This window comes from Oncorhynchus nerka, linkage group LG26, assembly GCF_034236695.1.
Source record: "Oncorhynchus nerka isolate Pitt River linkage group LG26, Oner_Uvic_2.0, whole genome shotgun sequence".
NCBI lineage: Eukaryota > Metazoa > Chordata > Actinopteri > Salmoniformes > Salmonidae > Oncorhynchus > Oncorhynchus nerka.
The window spans coordinates 13,401,049-13,419,862 of record NC_088421.1 but is presented as its reverse complement, the minus strand read 5'-3'; the positions used below and the strand labels follow the sequence as shown (position 1 = coordinate 13,419,862).

Below are 18,814 nucleotides of genomic sequence, written 5' to 3'. Positions count from 1 at the left end.
AACTAAAGTGGCCAAATAACATCTTAAAATGAAACGCATTAATCCGCTTTACAACGGGTGTAGAGCCTAACTGGCATACATACGCAGCCCGTGATTTTCAAGTCTGGGGAAGATCATTTTCACCATAAAAAATGCATCTTTATAATAAAAGCATAACATGTATAATCGCATTTATGGTCACTTTTAAGAATGAAGTTTTCCTGCTAATGGAACATTTGCGCTTATAGCCTACTGCCGTGTGCACATTGCTGCGCTTATAATGTGAAGAAATAGCCTAATAGTTTATCAACATTTTAAGCTAAACGTTCTCATCTGTTGTGTCAGGCTCATTGCTTAAAACAGTTTTTTTTATGCTAGTGGTTGTATTAATTTGGGATCTATCGCTTCCCGCAACTGTCCCGGACTATGTTTGGAATATTTATTTCTCCCGCAGAATAGAATAGGTCAACTTTTAGATTGACATAGGCTAGTGCTTTTGCTGTTCGTTAGGCCTACTTATCTTGTTGGCTGACAAAAAGTAAATGTGGACAGTTCTTCCAATATATTCAATATGCGTCTCGGAATTGGATAAGGATGTGCGCAATCGCGTCCCAGATGTGTCTGTCTTCACTTGTAGCCTGTGAGAAAGACCCGATCATGTGCCATGTGAGAGGTGGTTCAGAACGCAGTGGGGAGAAGGGAATTATAATTAAAGGCATGGATCTTTTTAGGGGGAGTATGGCCACACAAAGGGGATTCAGCTGGGAAATTTGAGGCATTATCAAGTGCTTGTTAAATTGTGAACAAGAGACTGATGAAGTGTGTGCAAAAAAACAAAGTAGAGCTCATGCCTTTCATGCAACTTTTTTCAAATCATCATTAGAGTTGAATCATGCAGCCTTAGAATGTATTAAAAATCAAACATATAGCCCAACATTTGTATCACAACTAAATAACTCTAAATTGAGCATATAGGAGTACCTGTTTCTTTGTTAACCTCTCAAAACAGAATGTGCGCACTCCCTCAAATCGTTTGGAGAAAATGTCCTTTCTATTTTATTCAGTTATGTTCAATTGTATTCTTCATACAATAAAATAATAGAAAATAATTCCACGGAATTCTAAGCAAATCTGGTCTGCTAAATGAACTAGTGTAGCCCACAGCCATATGGCACAGCCAGATCAGGGCCTAACATAAGGACAACGCAGAGTATGCTATTCTGTTCTTCTGAAATATACTACATTTTCTTCATATCATGATTCTTTAAATCATGGATTTATTTTGATGGTGTAGGCTATATTACATTGATTTATTAGACTTTTTAAAATGTAGATGTTCCAAAGATCTGCATCAGTAGGCTATGCGTGGAAGACAGGAGATGCTAAATGTGTTAATTACAGTCAATGAACGTGAGACCGGCAGTTATTTCCTTGACAATCACCGGCTGACAAAATGTAATGACCGCCACAGACCTAGTCCCACCTAGCTACAGTATTTTAAGATTAATGCACAAACTGTAAAATGACTAAAATGTCAAATTCAGAATCTAAAGCCATTTGAGTTATTAATCAACATTCAGTCTTTGCTTTTTTGATTCCATGATTCCTGGATCAAGAATTCAACTAAAACATCCTGTTGTGAAACATGTACTGTATAGTACAATGACAGTGTGCACTGTACTGTCAAACAGCACTCTGGGTTGATGACAATGTCTTAACATGGGTAACCCATATTGAATGTTATCCATGGATGGTTTTATGTCACTTTGTTCGAACGGTGGTGTGAGCCATATGGGGCTTTCTCTGATGTGAAGTGGTTTTATATATTTTATGCCCACATGCTTATCCACGCACTAATAGATGTCCTTCACTCGTCACTCATGCAAAGGCCTTAGTATGAGAGAGATGTGTGGAGTTTCTTCCATCCATGATCAGCTGCAGCCAAATCTCCTAAGTGGCCAGATGAGTGTTCCTAGCTGTTTTTCCCATGCAGGATAGGAAATCTATCAAGTTCAATCTGTCATATTGTTAATTGGTTCTGCATAACTGAACCAGATCTGCAAAAATGCCCTGGATACACATTTTACTCTTTGCTTCTGACATACTCAGGTGTGACCAGCAATTACTGTTTGGACTTTTATTTTATTCCAATAAATTCTTGACTGTGTTTGGGTAAGGTAAATAAATGACATTGAGAGACAATGAGGGTGACTGACAATTTGTACTTGTCTATTCACTGTGGTGCTCTGAAGCAGAATACAGCTTGTTGTTGTAATTGCAACACCAATCGTATAATATAAGGGCTATTGTGAGCAAATGGTATGTGTTTAGCCTGAAGCACTCTCTTCAGTTCATCCAAATGCACATAAACAAACACAAGTGAGGAACATTTTGAAGTAACAATGTATATATTCAACTGAGGGGCATGTTCCCAGTATTGTAGACCTGTGTATTTGAGTGCTGATAAAAACAGTAATGTTTGAAAATATTTTTCTCTTAGGGATGGATCTGCAGAGTACGGTTTCATTTTCTGGATCTAAGCCACAGAACTTAAAAGAGTGACACAGAAAATGAACTTGAAAGCTGCCGATAATATCTTCTGAATCCTTGAAATGCGATTGCTCCTATTCTCCTCCTCTGGCTTTAATCTTGTGAAAAATAGGCTAATTTACTGGCCAATGTATAATAATAATGGCCTAATCATGCAGTTTATTATGATATTCCAAGGGTCCATAAAGTTTCTTCCCCTTGCCTTTGTTTTATTTCATGATGTTCTATGTCCAAAGAGAATGTGAACATTGCTTCAGATCTCAGCGCGCCAGTCTGCTGTTGTGGGTAGAGAAAGTGCCTGGCTCCCCCACTGTTGGAAGTGGAATGGTCTTCAGGGGATCTCAAGAAGAGAGCGGGAAAAAGGTTTTGATCAGGACCAGCTGTCAGTTCTCTAGTTAACTCTTCCATTGAAGCGCACTGTTCTTCTGCAGTATAATGGGCTTATTTACAGCGGGGAGTCTGTGTTCTGTTTTAATTCAACTCACCTCTCCCTATTTTCGCACTAGCAAATTGTACACCAATGTTGTGCTCATTACCACGTACCAAGTAAAATTCCAAAGCTGGGAGATGGAAGTGTGCCAGAAAACAGCTGCAAAATGCCCCCGCTTTTCTTCTACAAAATAATGCCTTCATCCACTAACAAAGACAGAATAAGTCCATTTACAGTATTCCTCACGAGAAAAAAATCAAATGTTGTTTTCTCCCTAGATAGGACCCACAGTGTGTGGACTGCTCAGGGATTGTACAAATGCCATTGACATGACATGGCTTTGTGAGTTCGATTCAGTACCAGTGCCTACGATGAAGCCAAATGAGAGATTGGAGCAGCTTTTATTACTGTGCCAGTGTTTTATTAGAAATGACCAAGCCTCTCAGCAGCAATGTTTTCCATACACCAAGAAACAGCTTGGCCTTATTAGTGTCTGGGATGCAAATGAATATTTTCCCCAACTCGTCATGCCTCAACATTTTCTTCTTTAATGATTTTGACAGGGCGTAATGAAACATATTCATTGAGGGAAATGCATGTTCCAGAGCCCACTCATAGTGAATGTAGCAGAAGACTTCCTCAGTCGACGTTTAAGAGATGGACATTAAATGGCACTGTTGGTAGTCTGTGTGTTGAAAGGAAATGTGCATTTCCTGAATGTTTTGTAACTGCTCCAGACGTGTGAATGTAGCATTCATTTTGTCTCTATGTGAAATGGTTTAAAGCTGTGATGGTCGGTGGGGTGAACCTATACCTAGTTCACAGTGCACAGATAGTGGCACCCAACCTGGCGAAGCAACTATATTTACAATAGGTGTTTGTCTGAGTCTTGGCCTAACATCTGTAGCTCTCCATTGGTTGGAGGATTCATAGGACATTTCATTTGCATGAGTTTGAAACACCTGACAGAAATGATCAGTGCTGTCATCCTCCTCTTTTTCCCCTCTGTATATTAGAAATCATGACGAGAAGCAATTCAATTGCTTTTAACTTCAAAGCAGCAAATGAAAATTAATTTGAAAAAACAACCTTTTTCCTGTTTACAATGTGCTACTTCAGAACAGCATGCTTTCAAAGTACTTATTGAAATGACCCTTTTCTACCCTCTCATATTGAGAACTGCAGCTTTGTTGTCATAATATGCAGTAGTCACACAGTTTTTCCTCCTGTCTAAGTTGATACAAGCACGACCACCATGTACTGTACTCTGTCATAAAACCACTGCATCCCCGTATGCTTCAGGAGCAGGACGTGAGTGACTCACTGTCTTTCAGGAAACGGGAAGTCCTTACACTTATGTTAGATAGGACTGGATTCAATATTGCCGATGTTCCGCGTTGTAGCCCTATTATCGTGTAAAGACAATGTTCCCGCATTAGCGGAGACTGGCTCAATCAGATATTATATTTACATTTCAAGCGCGCTATATCGCTGAATATCAGCGATTGGGATTGAATCCAGCCCTCAGTGTATAAATTAGAGGGTCTGCCGTTATGGTACAGAGGTAAATGCTAAGAGATGTGTTATGTGGTCTAACTGAGTAAACAGCAGATGGTTCGCCGGGCCTCTTTAGCGTTCTGTGTTTTATTTACTTACCCACCTGAATGACCCAAGTTGAGCTCAACAGCTGATGCGTAGAGAAATTAGAGTTAACTCTTTGCTCTTGTTTACTTCAGTTCCGCCAGAGTGCAAGGCCAGAGGAGTCATCTGCCTGGCGCATGCAGGAAAATTAGCTTGTTTATCAGCATTGTGATTTCTGTTCCGCCTCTCTGTTCCACTGACATTTTCGATGTACACGATCCATGACGGATTCATTCTCAATCAGTTCGACCTCAATCGGAGATGAAGGTATCGCATGCTTATTCAACCTCCATATATATTTTTTTAATTAAGTCTGATTAGGACAATAGCGTATTATGTGGCTGACTTTTATATAGAAGAGGTCACATTGAGAATAATGTATCTGTCTTGTCAATGGGATGTTTGCGTCAAAGAGGCATGACACGTTACTGTTGAGGCGTGCTATGTTGTGCTTATGGTTCTATATAGGATGTGCAGTACATAGGTTGTTTCAAGGCGATTCATTGTGGTGTGTTTTATTGAGTTTCCTCTCTCTGTGCTTTAGTTCTCATACACAGTGATGGCACACCCTCGCTACCATCTAACATGCTTTAGTTCTCATACACAGTGATGGCACACCCTCGCTACCATCTAACATGCTTTAGTTCTCATACACAGTGATGGCACACCCTCGCTACCATCTAACATGCTTTAGTTCTCATACACAGTGATGGCACACCCTCGCTACCATCTAACATGCTTTAGTTCTCATACACAGTGATGGCACACCCTCGCTACCATCTAACATGCTTTAGTTCTCATACACAGTGATGGCACACCCTCGCTACCATCTAACATGCTTTAGTTCTCATACACAGTGATGGCACACCCTCGCTACCATCTAACATGCTTTAGTTCTCATACACAGTGATGGCACACCCTCGCTACCATCTAACATGCTTTAGTTCTCATACACAGTGATGGCACACCCTCGCTACCATCTAACATGCTTTAGTTCTCATACACAGTGATGGCACACCCTCGCTACCATCTAACATGCTTTAGTTCTCATACACAGTGATGGCACACCCTCGCTACCATCTAACATGCTTCAGACTTTACTTTAAATAGCCATCAGCTGAAGACCTTGAAGGGAGAAAAACAATCTTTAGCCATTCATTACCCCACTGAGGAAGTGTGGAACATTGATGGAATGTAATGAAAACTAATACTCCTTCCAGTCACTATGCAAGGTATGTTTTAAATCCCATTACAGCCTAAGAAATAGCCACAGCCTCTATAGTATCTTGAGCCAAACAGAATCCAGGGGGAAATTACCCATCGGGAGTGCAATACTGTTACAGAAATGACATTAACAGACCACTTGTGAGACTTGAGGGCCAGTGTCCATGTGTGTCTGCATTTGGTGTGAGGGGAGTCAATATGTATATACATAACACTTGATTTGTATCTCCCAGTAAATTGGATTCTTTGCAAAGAGAACAGTTCATATAGAATGTGTCGGGATGCAAACAATGGATGTGGCTATATTGTACCATCTTAGGTCTATGCTGATGACAATCTAAATTGATCAAACGAAAGTGGAATCATTTATTTTGAAGCAATTTAATAATTATGAGATGTAGATTTCACAAATACAAAGAAAATATAGCATGACTAAGACTATAATTACTTGTATACAGCAAGGAGATTGTAAAACATCAAATCAATAGCATTTAGTACCGTGTTCATAAACTTGTATTATATTTCATGTTTCTATTTGGTGTAAGTATATAAAGGCTATACCATTCACAGCTTTTAATGTGGCCAATTTAGACTGTAATCATGTGTAAACAAATAGAACATGGATTGCAATGAAAAACAATGTAAGCATTTAATATTGATTTGCTGGAGGTAAACATAATGCTTATCCATAGAGGAAAACAGTGAAACTGTAGGAACTAATCTCATTTTCGTATGTATGAATTACATTTGCTTCCACATTGATTTATCCCTCAACTTAGTCCCAGAGACAAAGTTGAACATAACATTTGCGGCACTGGCAAATGGTTTCCTGTTATCCCTGAGATAAATCTCTCAAGGCAGGGGCATTTCTGTTCTACTACAAATTATCACAAAGAATCGTATAATTAATCACTATTCCCTTCAATGAACAGCCTCTAACCTTAAGAAAGAAAAGGAATAAGTGTGTTGCACACAACGCAGAAGTGGAAGTGAATGCTAAGGAATGGAACTCAAGGCAGGCACACAGTGTGGAGCACACAGAATAAATGTATGACAAAACAATACCCCAGGCACCAGCAGTATTAATGATATGCAGTGAACTCATTATTAATGTTCCAAAACAGCTCCTGGAGTAACACAGATGGAGCCAATTAGGCAATGAGCATACTAGCTCACTTGCCGTTACATCTTCCGTTTCTTTTATCTTGCACATATTACTCCACGGATGAAATAAACTGTATGTTTCTCCTCGCTACATAATGTCCAGTGATAATAACAGTTATTTTCACTTGTAATTTCAAATCATTTATTGCTCCTTAAATACCAAATTTGCTTGTACCCTGTCCTTGAGTACCTCATTTGTGTTGCAGTAGGTGCAGAGAGTTCAGTATTAACAGAGCTGAGGTAACTGCTGCTTTGTGTTCACAGAGACCTGATGCCTTCGACGCTGGAGGGACAAATCACCATGGAGAAGACACCCAGCTACTTTGTGACTAGCCACGCCCCAAAACGTATCCACACGATGGCCAGGGACATCAAGTTAATCATTGTGGTCCGCAACCCTGTCACCAGGGCCATTTCAGACTACACACAGACTCTGTCCAAAAAACCTGAGATCCCAACCTTTGAGGTTTTGGCATTTAAGAATCGGACGCTGGGCCTAATAGATGCATCGTGGAGTGCTCTACGTATAGGGATCTACGCGCTCCACTTGGAGACGTGGATGCAGTACTTCCCTCTCGCCCAGATGCACTTTGTCAGTGGAGAGAGGCTTATCGTTGATCCCGCTGGCGAGATGGGCAAGGTGCAGGACTTTCTGGGACTCAAGCGGATCGTCACGGATAAACACTTTTACTTCAACAAAACGAAGGGATTTCCTTGTCTCAAGAAGCCAGAGGACAGCAGCACCCCGAGATGTCTCGGCAAATCTAAGGGGAGAACTCACCCTAATATTGACCCGGACGTTATCCGCCGACTGCACAAGTTCTTCAAACCCTTTAACATGATGTTCTACCAAATGACTGGCCAGAACTTTGAGTGGGAGCTGGAGGAGGGCAGTGACTCTCGGGGCTCTCAGAACTAACAGACTGTCGCCCCACGTCACAGCCACAGCTACACCACCAGCCTTTCTCAATAACACATCCACTGTCTGTCCCTACCGTTTCATCCTCTGAGAGAGGGCTTGAGTACGTCAATCAATCATGGCTGTCTTTGAGAAGGTGTCTGTATCCATAGGAAAAAAAGAGTTTACCGATATGCTTCTATTCTCTCCCGCAAAACTAAAACATTATTGTACATACTATACATAAAATGATATTTATATTTGTGAAGGGGAGATGATTTTATTCCTTTTGTTTTAAAAACATAGAGCTGATATATGAATCATGTCGACTATGACGATGCATGCATGCGATAAGTTAAGTGTCCTTACCTCCTGAGCCCTGAGGGTGTATTCTGCCTGCTACTTCTCCTTTTACTTTTCATGCAGTTTGTTGCCCTTTCGCCCACACACACCAGCGTACAGTACAAAACAGTCATACTACTCAGATGACTGAGGCCATGAAGTATTCTGGATGATTTATTTCAACACTCTGTAGAGATTAAAGAAAATAAATGAATCTTACAGTACAATTATCCCTTGACGTGACCCTCATGTCGTATTTGAGGTTGTCCGTGTATGTATTATAAATGGAGACTATTCCTTTTTTGTCAATCCAAGTTTACCAAAGCATAGCTTTAATTTCCTCAGAATCAATATTTTTGTTGACCTGCACTCGTAGGTAACATGTTTTAAACGAATGTACAGTACATATATTTCAAATAGTTTTTGTATATCATCATTTGTGAAGCTGTTATTGGCATATGGTGTATAAACTAAATTGTATTTCTCACACACATTAAGGGATTACTGTAAATGTCACACCCATGCAAAGTATGCCCAGTAATCTGAAGTAACAGTATTTGAGGTGTGCACAAAGTATATTATAAATGGAGGAAAACTATTCTAAAAACTATTTTATATAGAGCTATTATATGATAAATGTGACAGAACTACTATGGGAAAAAAATTGCAGTGAGATTTGCGAGCCAATGGGGTTCTCCTGTTATTGTTAAGTCGATGAGGTGAAAAACAACAGAGGAGGACCCAACAGAAGGGTGTTAACAAACATCTGGTGCCACGCAGTCTTCTGTCATTAAGAGATAAATGGGTTAATTAAGTAAACCTGGAACATCATTGTCAATGTCAAATTGAGGATTTGCTTCAGACAAAATGTTATTATGCACAGGTTTACCCAGTAAATCTCCCACATTGTATTGAGAGTATCATGTATCTGACTGGAATATGTCAACCTGTTGAGGAAACATTATGTACATCATCGCATTTCAACCCAGTTGTGCTCATCTTCATCCAGGTTTGTATACATGGCACAGATTATAAGAGTTTTACAGTCCCTTTTTGCTTTTCTATAAATGTTACTTTATGTCTCACTCCATGAAATAAGAGCCGTCATCCTTTTTGCATAGCTTTCTGTGTGTCTGTCTGCTGTCTTACTACTGTCTCTGGACTTTTCATCAATTGAGACAATCAATACAGTCAATGAGTCAATAAATACAGTCTTCAACACATCAATGGTCGCCCACAGCTATGATGCATTACACTGTTCATCTTCCCTGTTTTCTGGTCGGCCATGACAGGCTGGATTGGTTCACTCTCTGCCGGCCTCCCTGTCACCCAGGGGAGGCTGGGTGCAGCAGCTCGTTACACAGAGCAATTGATTCAATCAAGGTAAGAACTATACTACCCGTTCGAGCACTGAGCATGAACACTTACCTCAGAGCCTCAGTTTCCCAGTCACACCTTCCACTGAGGCTTCCCCGTGCCGATATCCCCTGGTGTCTTCCTCTGAACCTCTGTCTCTCTCTCCGTCCCCGGAGCACACTCTCTCATTCCTCACATGATTCTTTCTGTCTAGCACGACTCTCTCTGTTCAGTTTAGAACAGAAATGCGGGGTCATAAATAAGATTGTTTATAGTTTGACTATTTTGGGGAAAATGGTAGGTTGCATCAAATCATCAAATGTTAATGGGATTCTGCTGCCTGTTTTAATAGTGTGTTGGTTTTACTCTGATGAAGAAACTGCATTGAATGCATATGCTTAGAGGTGGAGAAATGGGATTTCTTGCAAAAGTAATACTTTTCATTTGCCAAAAAAACACAAACAAAATATTCTAGCTAGCTAATCACTATATTGCACACAAAAGCAATTCTTTTTCTGGCAACTCATTTAAACATTTTCCATTCTAAATATGTAGCAAACTTTCAGATATTGCTTGGAGAAGTTCGTTCCTTTTAATTAGGGTCCATGCTATTAAGGCAATTTTTTTCTGCTGAGTCAGTGTGCTTGAGAAACTAGGGCTGCACAACTAAGAGATTAAACAAGAGGGTTGAGAGGAAAAATGGGGAGAGAAGAAGGTGACATTATACACACAATATCAATCATACTTTTATGAAACACCTCCTTGGTTTCTCACTTCAACAGAGTGATCAAAGTAAGATCCAACATCTGTATGCCCTGATGGACTCAAATTCATCGTTGTTTTACCAATTAAAACATAAATTCCCCTCGAACATTGTTCAGAGATGCCGTGTGGAAGGACAAAGATACCTAACGTGTCATGAAAACAGATAAAAATGTATACAAAGCATGTAAGTATCTTCCCTTTGTGTACCAAAGTACAGTCCTCAGTCGGTGGAGTAGTGTAGTGCTTTGAAACGCCTTGTGAGAGTTCCATTGTATGAAAGGCATGCAAAGCTGTCCTCCACATGTTTCTCCCTATGGGGTTCGTGGGGTGTTTTTGGCTCGGCACGGTGGTGGTGTGAGGAGACAGAGGAGCTCTACTTAGACAACGGGAGGAGCCTCGCCCACTCATCACAACCACTATTGTTTTGCCGTCATCATGCTCCCCGAATGTACAAATGAATGTCTGTCACTCAATACCTGTAAGGAGATAAAAGAGACCATGTATAATTTCCTCGCAAGTGGCAACTGCAGTACTTCACAGTAGCCTACTGTCCAATGAAAAAAGCTCTTGAAATAGCTCCAATGAAATAGCCTAGTTCGTAGAATGACGGAGAAGAACATTAAGGCATGAACATAAACAACAATGATGCAAATCTACCATTGGAAAAATGATCAACTAAGGGCTGGATACAATCCGGAGCGTGGAAGATCCGAGTTATAGTGCAATTGAAATGTAAAGGTAATTTCTGACAACATTCTGTATGCAGCTTTTACCATGAATGCAGTCTCTGGGTGTTACTCAAAATGCACACTATCGCGCTCTGTGCATGCAAGTAGGAGCACGGGAGGGTCGAAGTATGTGTCCAAATCACTTCTCGAATACGTACTTTGTTTGTATATATTTTGAATCATGCATCGATGCAAGCTTTGATGGAAAGTGTGCAAAGAAATATGACGCAGCCACTTAAAAAATGACCAAAATGTTATTGAAATCAATGGCGGCCATTATTTGAGTTGAAGCGAGAGAAAATACACTCTGACTTTGAAATTAAATGTTGCCTATTCACATCTCATATGTTGCCTGACTACAATATTTTATCTTGACACGTTAATAAATACATGCTGCGTTCAGTTTTGGATTTTTACCTGTACGTACTGTAGATCGCAAGCCCATAATAAATCAATAGGACTAACTGGCTAGCTACTATTGTTACAGTAGCTAGCCACAAAGAATTGTTAACTAGCTACTCACAAAGAATTTACATCTATCTTGCATAATATTCGTTTTAGGTCATTTTGCCTTTTAAACTATCTGGTTAGCTACATTATTATGATTCACATATAGCTAACTGACAGTTATGAAGTAAAACGGTTGCTTTGTGTATATGCTGTTTAGTCTATTGTTGTCCATTGTCCTGGCTGGAAGAAGGTTCAGTGAACGGGGAGGATAGACTGAGGTAATACAGTAGGGGGAGTGTGAGTGCTTCTCAAATGTTATGTTTTATGCGTTCTCCACACTCTCGTCCTCACAAGAACGTATTCAAGAGAACGTCGTCAGAGAATGCACTCGAAGCATGAGTGTGAATGCATATTGTAGTAAGCATATTGAGAAACACCCTCTGGCAACGTGGGTACATTGCCTTTAAATTTCAATCGTGCTGTAGCGCGCTACTTCCACATTCCGGATTGAATCTAGCCCTTACTCTCTCTCTCTCTCTAGTGAAACTGTTACGTCATTTTGTTTTGTTATTCAAGATTGGGGCCTTTTAAAAACAGGAATTTGTCATCAAATATGTTAGGAGAAAGGGTCCTTTTTAACACAGTACAGTAGTTTGCCATGTCTAGAAAGAATCATTCTAGTTAGCTACATTGCAGTCCAATCTTACTCCGACTGGCTAAAAGCTAAACGTAATCTCAAATGGAAACAAACAATTCCTGTAAAGTACAATAGAATGCATCTCAACAGGATCCAGCATATCATTTACATGACCTAAACTGATCTTGTCGAGATCCATGGAACGTTTATGATCTAGCTATCACTGTAGGAGTGGGGGGGGAGTCTAAATAAGTAAACTGTTGTCTAGAGCCATGGAACGTTTATGATCAAGCTATCACTGTAGGAGTGGGGGGTCTAAATAAGTAAACTGTTGTCTAGAGCCATGGAACGTTTATGATCAAGCTATCACTGTAGGAGTGGGGGGATCTAAATAAGTAAACTGTTGTCTAGAGCCATGGAACGTTTATGATCTAGCTATCACTGTAGGAGTGGGGGGTCTAAATAAGTAAACTGTTGTCTAGAGCCATGGAACTTTTATGATCAAGCTATCACTGTAGGAGTGGGGGGGGGGTCTAAATAAGTAAACTGTTGTCTAGAGCCATGAAACGTTTATGATCAAGCTATCACTGTAGGAGTGGGGGGGGTCTAAATAATAAACTGTTGTCTAGAGCCATGGAACATTTATGATCTAGCGATCACTGTAGGAGTGGGGGGTCTAAATAAGTAAACTGTTGTCTAGAGCCATGGAACGTTTATGATCAAGCTATCACTGTAGGAGTGGGGGGGTCTAAATAAGTAAACTGTTGTCTAGAGCCATGGAACGTTTATGATCAAGCTATCACTGTAGGAGTGGGGGGGGTCTAAATAAGTAAACTGTTGTCTAGAGCCATGGAACGTTTATGATCAAGCTATCACTGTAGGAGTGGGGGGTCTAAATAAGTAAACTGTTGTCTAGAGCCATGGAACGTTTATGATCAAGCTATCACTGTAGGAGTGGGGGGTCTAAATAAGTAAACTGTTGTCTAGAGCCATGGAACGTTTATGATCTAGCTATCACTGTAGGAGTGGGGGGTCTAAATAAGTAACTGTTGTCTAGAGCCATGGAACGTTTATGATCAAGCTATCACTGTGTGGGGTGGATCTAAATAAGTAAACTGTTGTCTAGAGCCATGGAACGTTTATGATCTAGCTATCACTGTAGGAGTGGGGGGGTCTAAATAAGTAAACTGTTGTCTAGAGCCATGGAACGTTTATGATCAAGCTATCACTGTAGGAGTAGGAGTGGGGGGGGGTCTAAATAAGTACACTGTTGTCTAAGAGCCATGGAACGTTTATGATCAAGCTATCACTGTAGGAGTGGGGGGTCTAAATAAGTAAACTGTTGTCTAGAGCCATGGAACGTTTATGATCAAGCTATCACTGTAGGAGTGGGGGGGGTGATCTAAATAAGTAAACTGTTGTCTAGAGCCATGGAACGTTTATGATCTAGCGATCACTGTAGAAGTGGGGGGGGTGATCTAAATAAGTAAACTGTTGTCTAGAGCCATGGAACGTTTATGATCTAGCGATCACTGTAGAAGTGGGGGGTGATCTAAATAAGTAAACTGTTGTCTAGAGCCATGGAACGTTTATGATCTAGCGATCACTGTAGGAGTGGGGGGGGTGATCTAAATAAGTAAACTGTTGTCTAGAGCCATGGAACGTTTATGATCTAGCTATCACTGTAGAAGTGGGGGGATCTAAATCAGTAAACTGTTGTCTATAGCCATGGAACGTTTATGATCTAGCTATCACTGTAGGAGTGGGGGGGGGATCTAAATAAGTACATTGCTGTTGTAGAGGAGGGGAAGGGGTGAGCTTGTTTTTCATCCTCATCTTCGAGTATCAATTACAACACTATTTACAGTGCACGGGGGCCTGTATTGTCTGGGATCACCCTTCTGATGCCAGCAGAACAAAGTGTTGTCTATATAAAGAAAAAAAATTCCCCAATCAATATCTCTCTGCATCCGATATGCTCCTACTCCTAAAGGAGACTAATTTCTTGATCCATCATTGTTGGTAATGGGCTCATTAATACAGTGTTGATTCATTTTCTGCTGGGTGGATATTAACCTTTTGCCAGCAATCATTAATTATGTTTGTCAGAGGTGTGGTCAGTATGTATTGTGAATTAGATTCTTGGAGGCCACATAAACAAACCTCTTAAAGAACGACTGAACACACTGACTCTGCATGTGTTTCTCTGTTGCTCATTAAGAAAAAAGAGATTTCAGTCTTGGGGGTGTGGTTCGATGTGGCTTTTACTGATTTTTGTCCCCAAGGAGACACCATAGAACAAAGACAGTATTACTTCCTCAAAATAGTAAAAATAAATGTAATATAACTCAAGGTATCTGAAATGAATTTTGACATGTTTTGTCGAGGTTTAAGTCGTGCAATTTTAGGTCTAGCTAAGGTGTTTATTGCAGTATTATGTTAACGTAAAGTCCGATCCAATGTCCCAATGGGCAGGTCTGTCTCACTGTCTGTGTGTTCTGAAGAAGGAATGGATAGAGTGCAATCATTTCAGCTGTGTATTGTGCTAAGCCTGTCACATGCTTCCCAGTCAAAACCAGTTTGCGTATATATTATGACAACATTTTGTGACATTTTTGTTCGTTTTTGGTGTGTGGCAGGTTTTCTTTTGTCTGTTCAAGCACACAAATTATTCTACACCCCTTTTTCGATGATTTGTCAACAGTACTACTCCTAGTAGGAGTGGGAGCTATGGATGGTATTCTTCAATTAAGTGTTTGTTGTCATTCAATGAGAGATGACTAGTTTTCATGCAAAAAAAATCGCCTGAGAAATACTGCACCAAACATTTGAGTTAGATTTAAAATGGCTCAACTAAGAACCCTGCAAAAAAAGTCAAAATGAATTAATTACAGATTTCTTGATTTATTCATTCTGACTATTTTGAGGAAAATGTTTGGCTATGTTGTTGCTACGACATCTCAACAGTAATGTTGCTTCTTTTTTTTTTTTTTTTTTTCAAGTGAAGGTCTTTTAAAGGACTATGCGAGGCACAGATGTTTGCTTCGCCTAGCTTAGTTCTGCTGGGAGCAAACTGAATCTAGTATGCGCGTTGCCTTTAATGGGAACGTGAGCATTGTCGGAATCAAAACCCAACCCTCAAGTAAAGTCATGAAGAATTCACTTACAAAACCTTGTTTTGGACGAGACTAACATTATGAACAATATTATCCTTTACCCTTTGTAGTCAATAAATGTTTCTGACTATGCGCTTTATAATGGAAATATTACAGTTCACTGCATTTACTGTCTGTTGATTACAGTTGCCATACCGATAGACTCGCTACTCTCTCCCTGTTCATGTTCTATTTTCCTTTGTACACAATCATGTACGTTTGCCCTGAAACTGGCAGCAGTGGTCCCTCATCTTGCTTTGTTCAGTGATGCATGCCTTCGGGGGCAATTATTATGCTCTGAAAAATCTAAAAACTCATGGTACAGTAGGTGATCAAAAATGCCTGGCCTGATGCATCTGATAACAGCTTCATGTAAGGGGATAGGGTAATGTTAGCTTTAGACATTCTAGTGATTGGTCAATGTAAGGGTTTGAGGACGCCTGGGGTATTAAAACTCTGCAACTGGAATATAAACCACTTAAGTTCTCAAAATAACTTTTCACCAATTATACACTCACTAGATATCACATACAATGCAGCACTTCTTTCTTTTCTTAATTAGGCTTAGTGCCCATCCATCAATAACTCCTATTCTCCTATGAGGGTTTGGTCTCCCCTCTCATTTGTCAGCAAAGTAAAAGATTCTCAGCCTAATTAGAAGGTATGTTTTTCATGAGGGTATTGAGAGTAACAATTATCATGTTGATTTTTAAAGAAAGATATCTTGCTCGCTACAAGAGACTCACTCTGATGTCATTGCAATGACATGGAAGGCCACCGTTGGGTGAGTTGTACAAGGTTGTTAATCTTTTATCAGATGTGTTATATGAATGACTTAATTATTGCATATGAGCTCCTAGAGTGTGCGGCTCTCCTTTTGTTTTTCATGTGAATGACCTAAAACTGATTCACTATTCCGACAGCATTATTTCAATGTGTTTATGATCCATTTGTGTCATGGGGGAATGTCGCTAATGACAGACCTACTTCACGTTGTTCCTTGAATCATCGATTTTTATGAAAGATAAAATGTTGTTTTTATCTGTTGTTTGACTATACACCTCTGACTGTAACCTAAGTGATACATTTATTCATGTATTTTTTTCACCAATCTATAATGTATACATTTGCGTTATGATTACTATCAGAAGCCTTGCAATTCCTCTCTATTTTTCTCTTGCATGCAATGAAAAGAAAATACATCTCTGGAGAATTGTCTACATAATCTTCATATTCTGTGAGGTATGGTAATTTTGCATGAACAGTAAACCGTAAGTAGGAGATGAATTAGTCTGTTCCCACTAGACCAAGTCAACCTGTCTCCCTTGGAGGTAACTGTACAGTACTAGCTTCCTTCAAGTCACATGTAAAGACCAGCTTTCATTAGATTTGTCTAATCTCCCAGTTTCATTTACATGTAATCAGCTAACACCATTCACAAAAACGTCTGAGGAATTAACGTTTGACAAAGTTTGGACAATTTCCGTTTATCAGGTATGCATATTGTTTTGTATAGCCTTTTGATTTGAATGCTTATTGGGTTCGTGGTTGCTGGTGTATGGTTTGTAATGTAAACATATAGTACACAGTAAAGTATACACAGTAGAATGGATTTTGTGTATTGAGAGTAGTTATCTGCCAGAATGCAACTTTGGTCTGCTTTATGTAGATTGTCATCCAAGCTCCACCTCTTAGTGTAGATCATACATTAAATTATTTGGAAAGCCTCCATTGTTAAACAGCCTTCTGTCCTATTTCTGAAAGTGTTACTTGAAATGAACGATGATAATGGAAACACTTACTCTCATGGTTAACATTTATTTACCATTGCCCCAGGTATTATTTGAATAATTGATCAAACTTTTCTGGGAGGTTTTATGCAGTTGTTAATCATAACACGTACATATTTGCTTAGCATTGTTATGGTTCTCCATTACCAGTGATACAACATGTGTTGATTTAGCTAGTTACTTACATTGTAAGACAATTCAATGCACAGGATTTACCACGATCATAGGGTGAGAAATCTCTTTTTGGCATTTCAGTGCATTTGCAGAAAAGGCATGTCACTCTGGACGTTTCCAATGCATTTGTAGTCCACGTGTTTTGCAAGTGACAGAGTGAGAAGGGTACAACATGTTCAAGAAACTCATTTCGAAAGCCTACAGGCAATACAAGAGCTGACACGAGCTGAAGTACAAAGGCAAAGTTTAAACGTATTAGAGCTCTAGTCAATCTGTTAAACTGACACAAAAGCTGAGGTACACAGGCAAAGTTTAAACGTATTAGGGCTCTCTATACAATCTGCTAAGCTGACACAAAAGCTGAGGTACACAGGCAAAGTTTAAACGTGTTAAGGCTCTAGTCAATCTGTACAACTGAAGCATTACAGATTCCGCAATAGAAATTTCAAAGGTAATTTCAGATTCAGCCGACATATGCAGCCTTTACCGTGAATGCAGTCTCCACTAAAGCGGTAACATTGCCTTTAAATTTCAATCACGCTGTAAAGCTGAACTTCCACAATGCAGATTGAATAGAGAGATACCCTGACAGAAGGCAGGATGCAAAAAGTTGCACCAGGTTTTCTCATGTTTGGACATTGGACTGTTGTTCTGTTCCATCCTAACCCTGAAGCTACATAAATGATGCAAAAATAAAGTAATGTCAGTTCTCTGAGGGAAGAGTGCCTAATGCATGTATACTTGACAAACCCCACACACCTGGCACAAACAAACAAGGTAAGAAGTGTTGTCAGTGAACAATAGAATAGGTGACCGCGTCTTACCATCTCAACATTGGTGGCTGTCATCTATGTTTGTTGATCCACATTTTGCCAGTCATTATTATATTGTCCTTGTTAGCACAACAGCTTTGAAGGTTTATATGCAAGCTGTCATACATTTGTATGAATGGCATAGCTGGAAAACCTTGTAACACACTGAAACCGTGAGTGGCATGGGCATATGTGTGGCTGAAGGACACCCCCTTCAGCACCATGGACAGGGCCACAAGCTTTTCTTCCTGGGTTCCGACACATAACGAAAAATACATTACAGTCAAAAATACTTTACAATTTACATACATTTATTACATTAGCAAAGACTATACAGACTTATATATAAAAAACTAAAGACACAAACACACACAAAATAAACAATACAACTAAAGAAGAATAATTTGTGGGTGGGTGTGTGGGTGTGTGTGCATCCATCAGTTACACATACATTACATGACCAAAAGTATGTGGACAAACATCTCATTCCAAAATCATGGGCATTAATATGGAGTTGGTCCCCACTTTGCTGCTATAACAGCCTCCACAGTTCTAGGAAGGCTTTTCAATAGAAGTTGGAACATTGCTGCGGGGACTTGCTTCTATTCAGTCATAAGAACATTAGTGAGGTCGGGCACTGATGTTGGGCGATTAGGCCTTGCTCGCAGTCAGCATCCCAATTCATCCCAATGGTGTTTGATTGGGTTGAGGTCAGGGCT

General features: G+C 39.8%; 1 protein-coding gene across 1 annotated transcript in view; it reads left to right on the top strand.

The window, feature by feature from the left end:
- hs3st4 (heparan sulfate (glucosamine) 3-O-sulfotransferase 4) overlaps positions 1–9,455 on the top strand; it is a 102,916-nt gene extending 93,461 nt beyond the window's left edge. Inside the window, exon 2 of the mRNA XM_029635908.2 lies at positions 7,253–9,455. Coding sequence (XP_029491768.2) covers positions 7,253–7,907 — 655 coding nt within the window. The 3' untranslated portion in view covers positions 7,908–9,455. The remainder of the gene's footprint in view (positions 1–7,252) is intronic.
- The last annotated feature ends 9,359 nt before the right edge of the window (positions 9,456–18,814 follow it).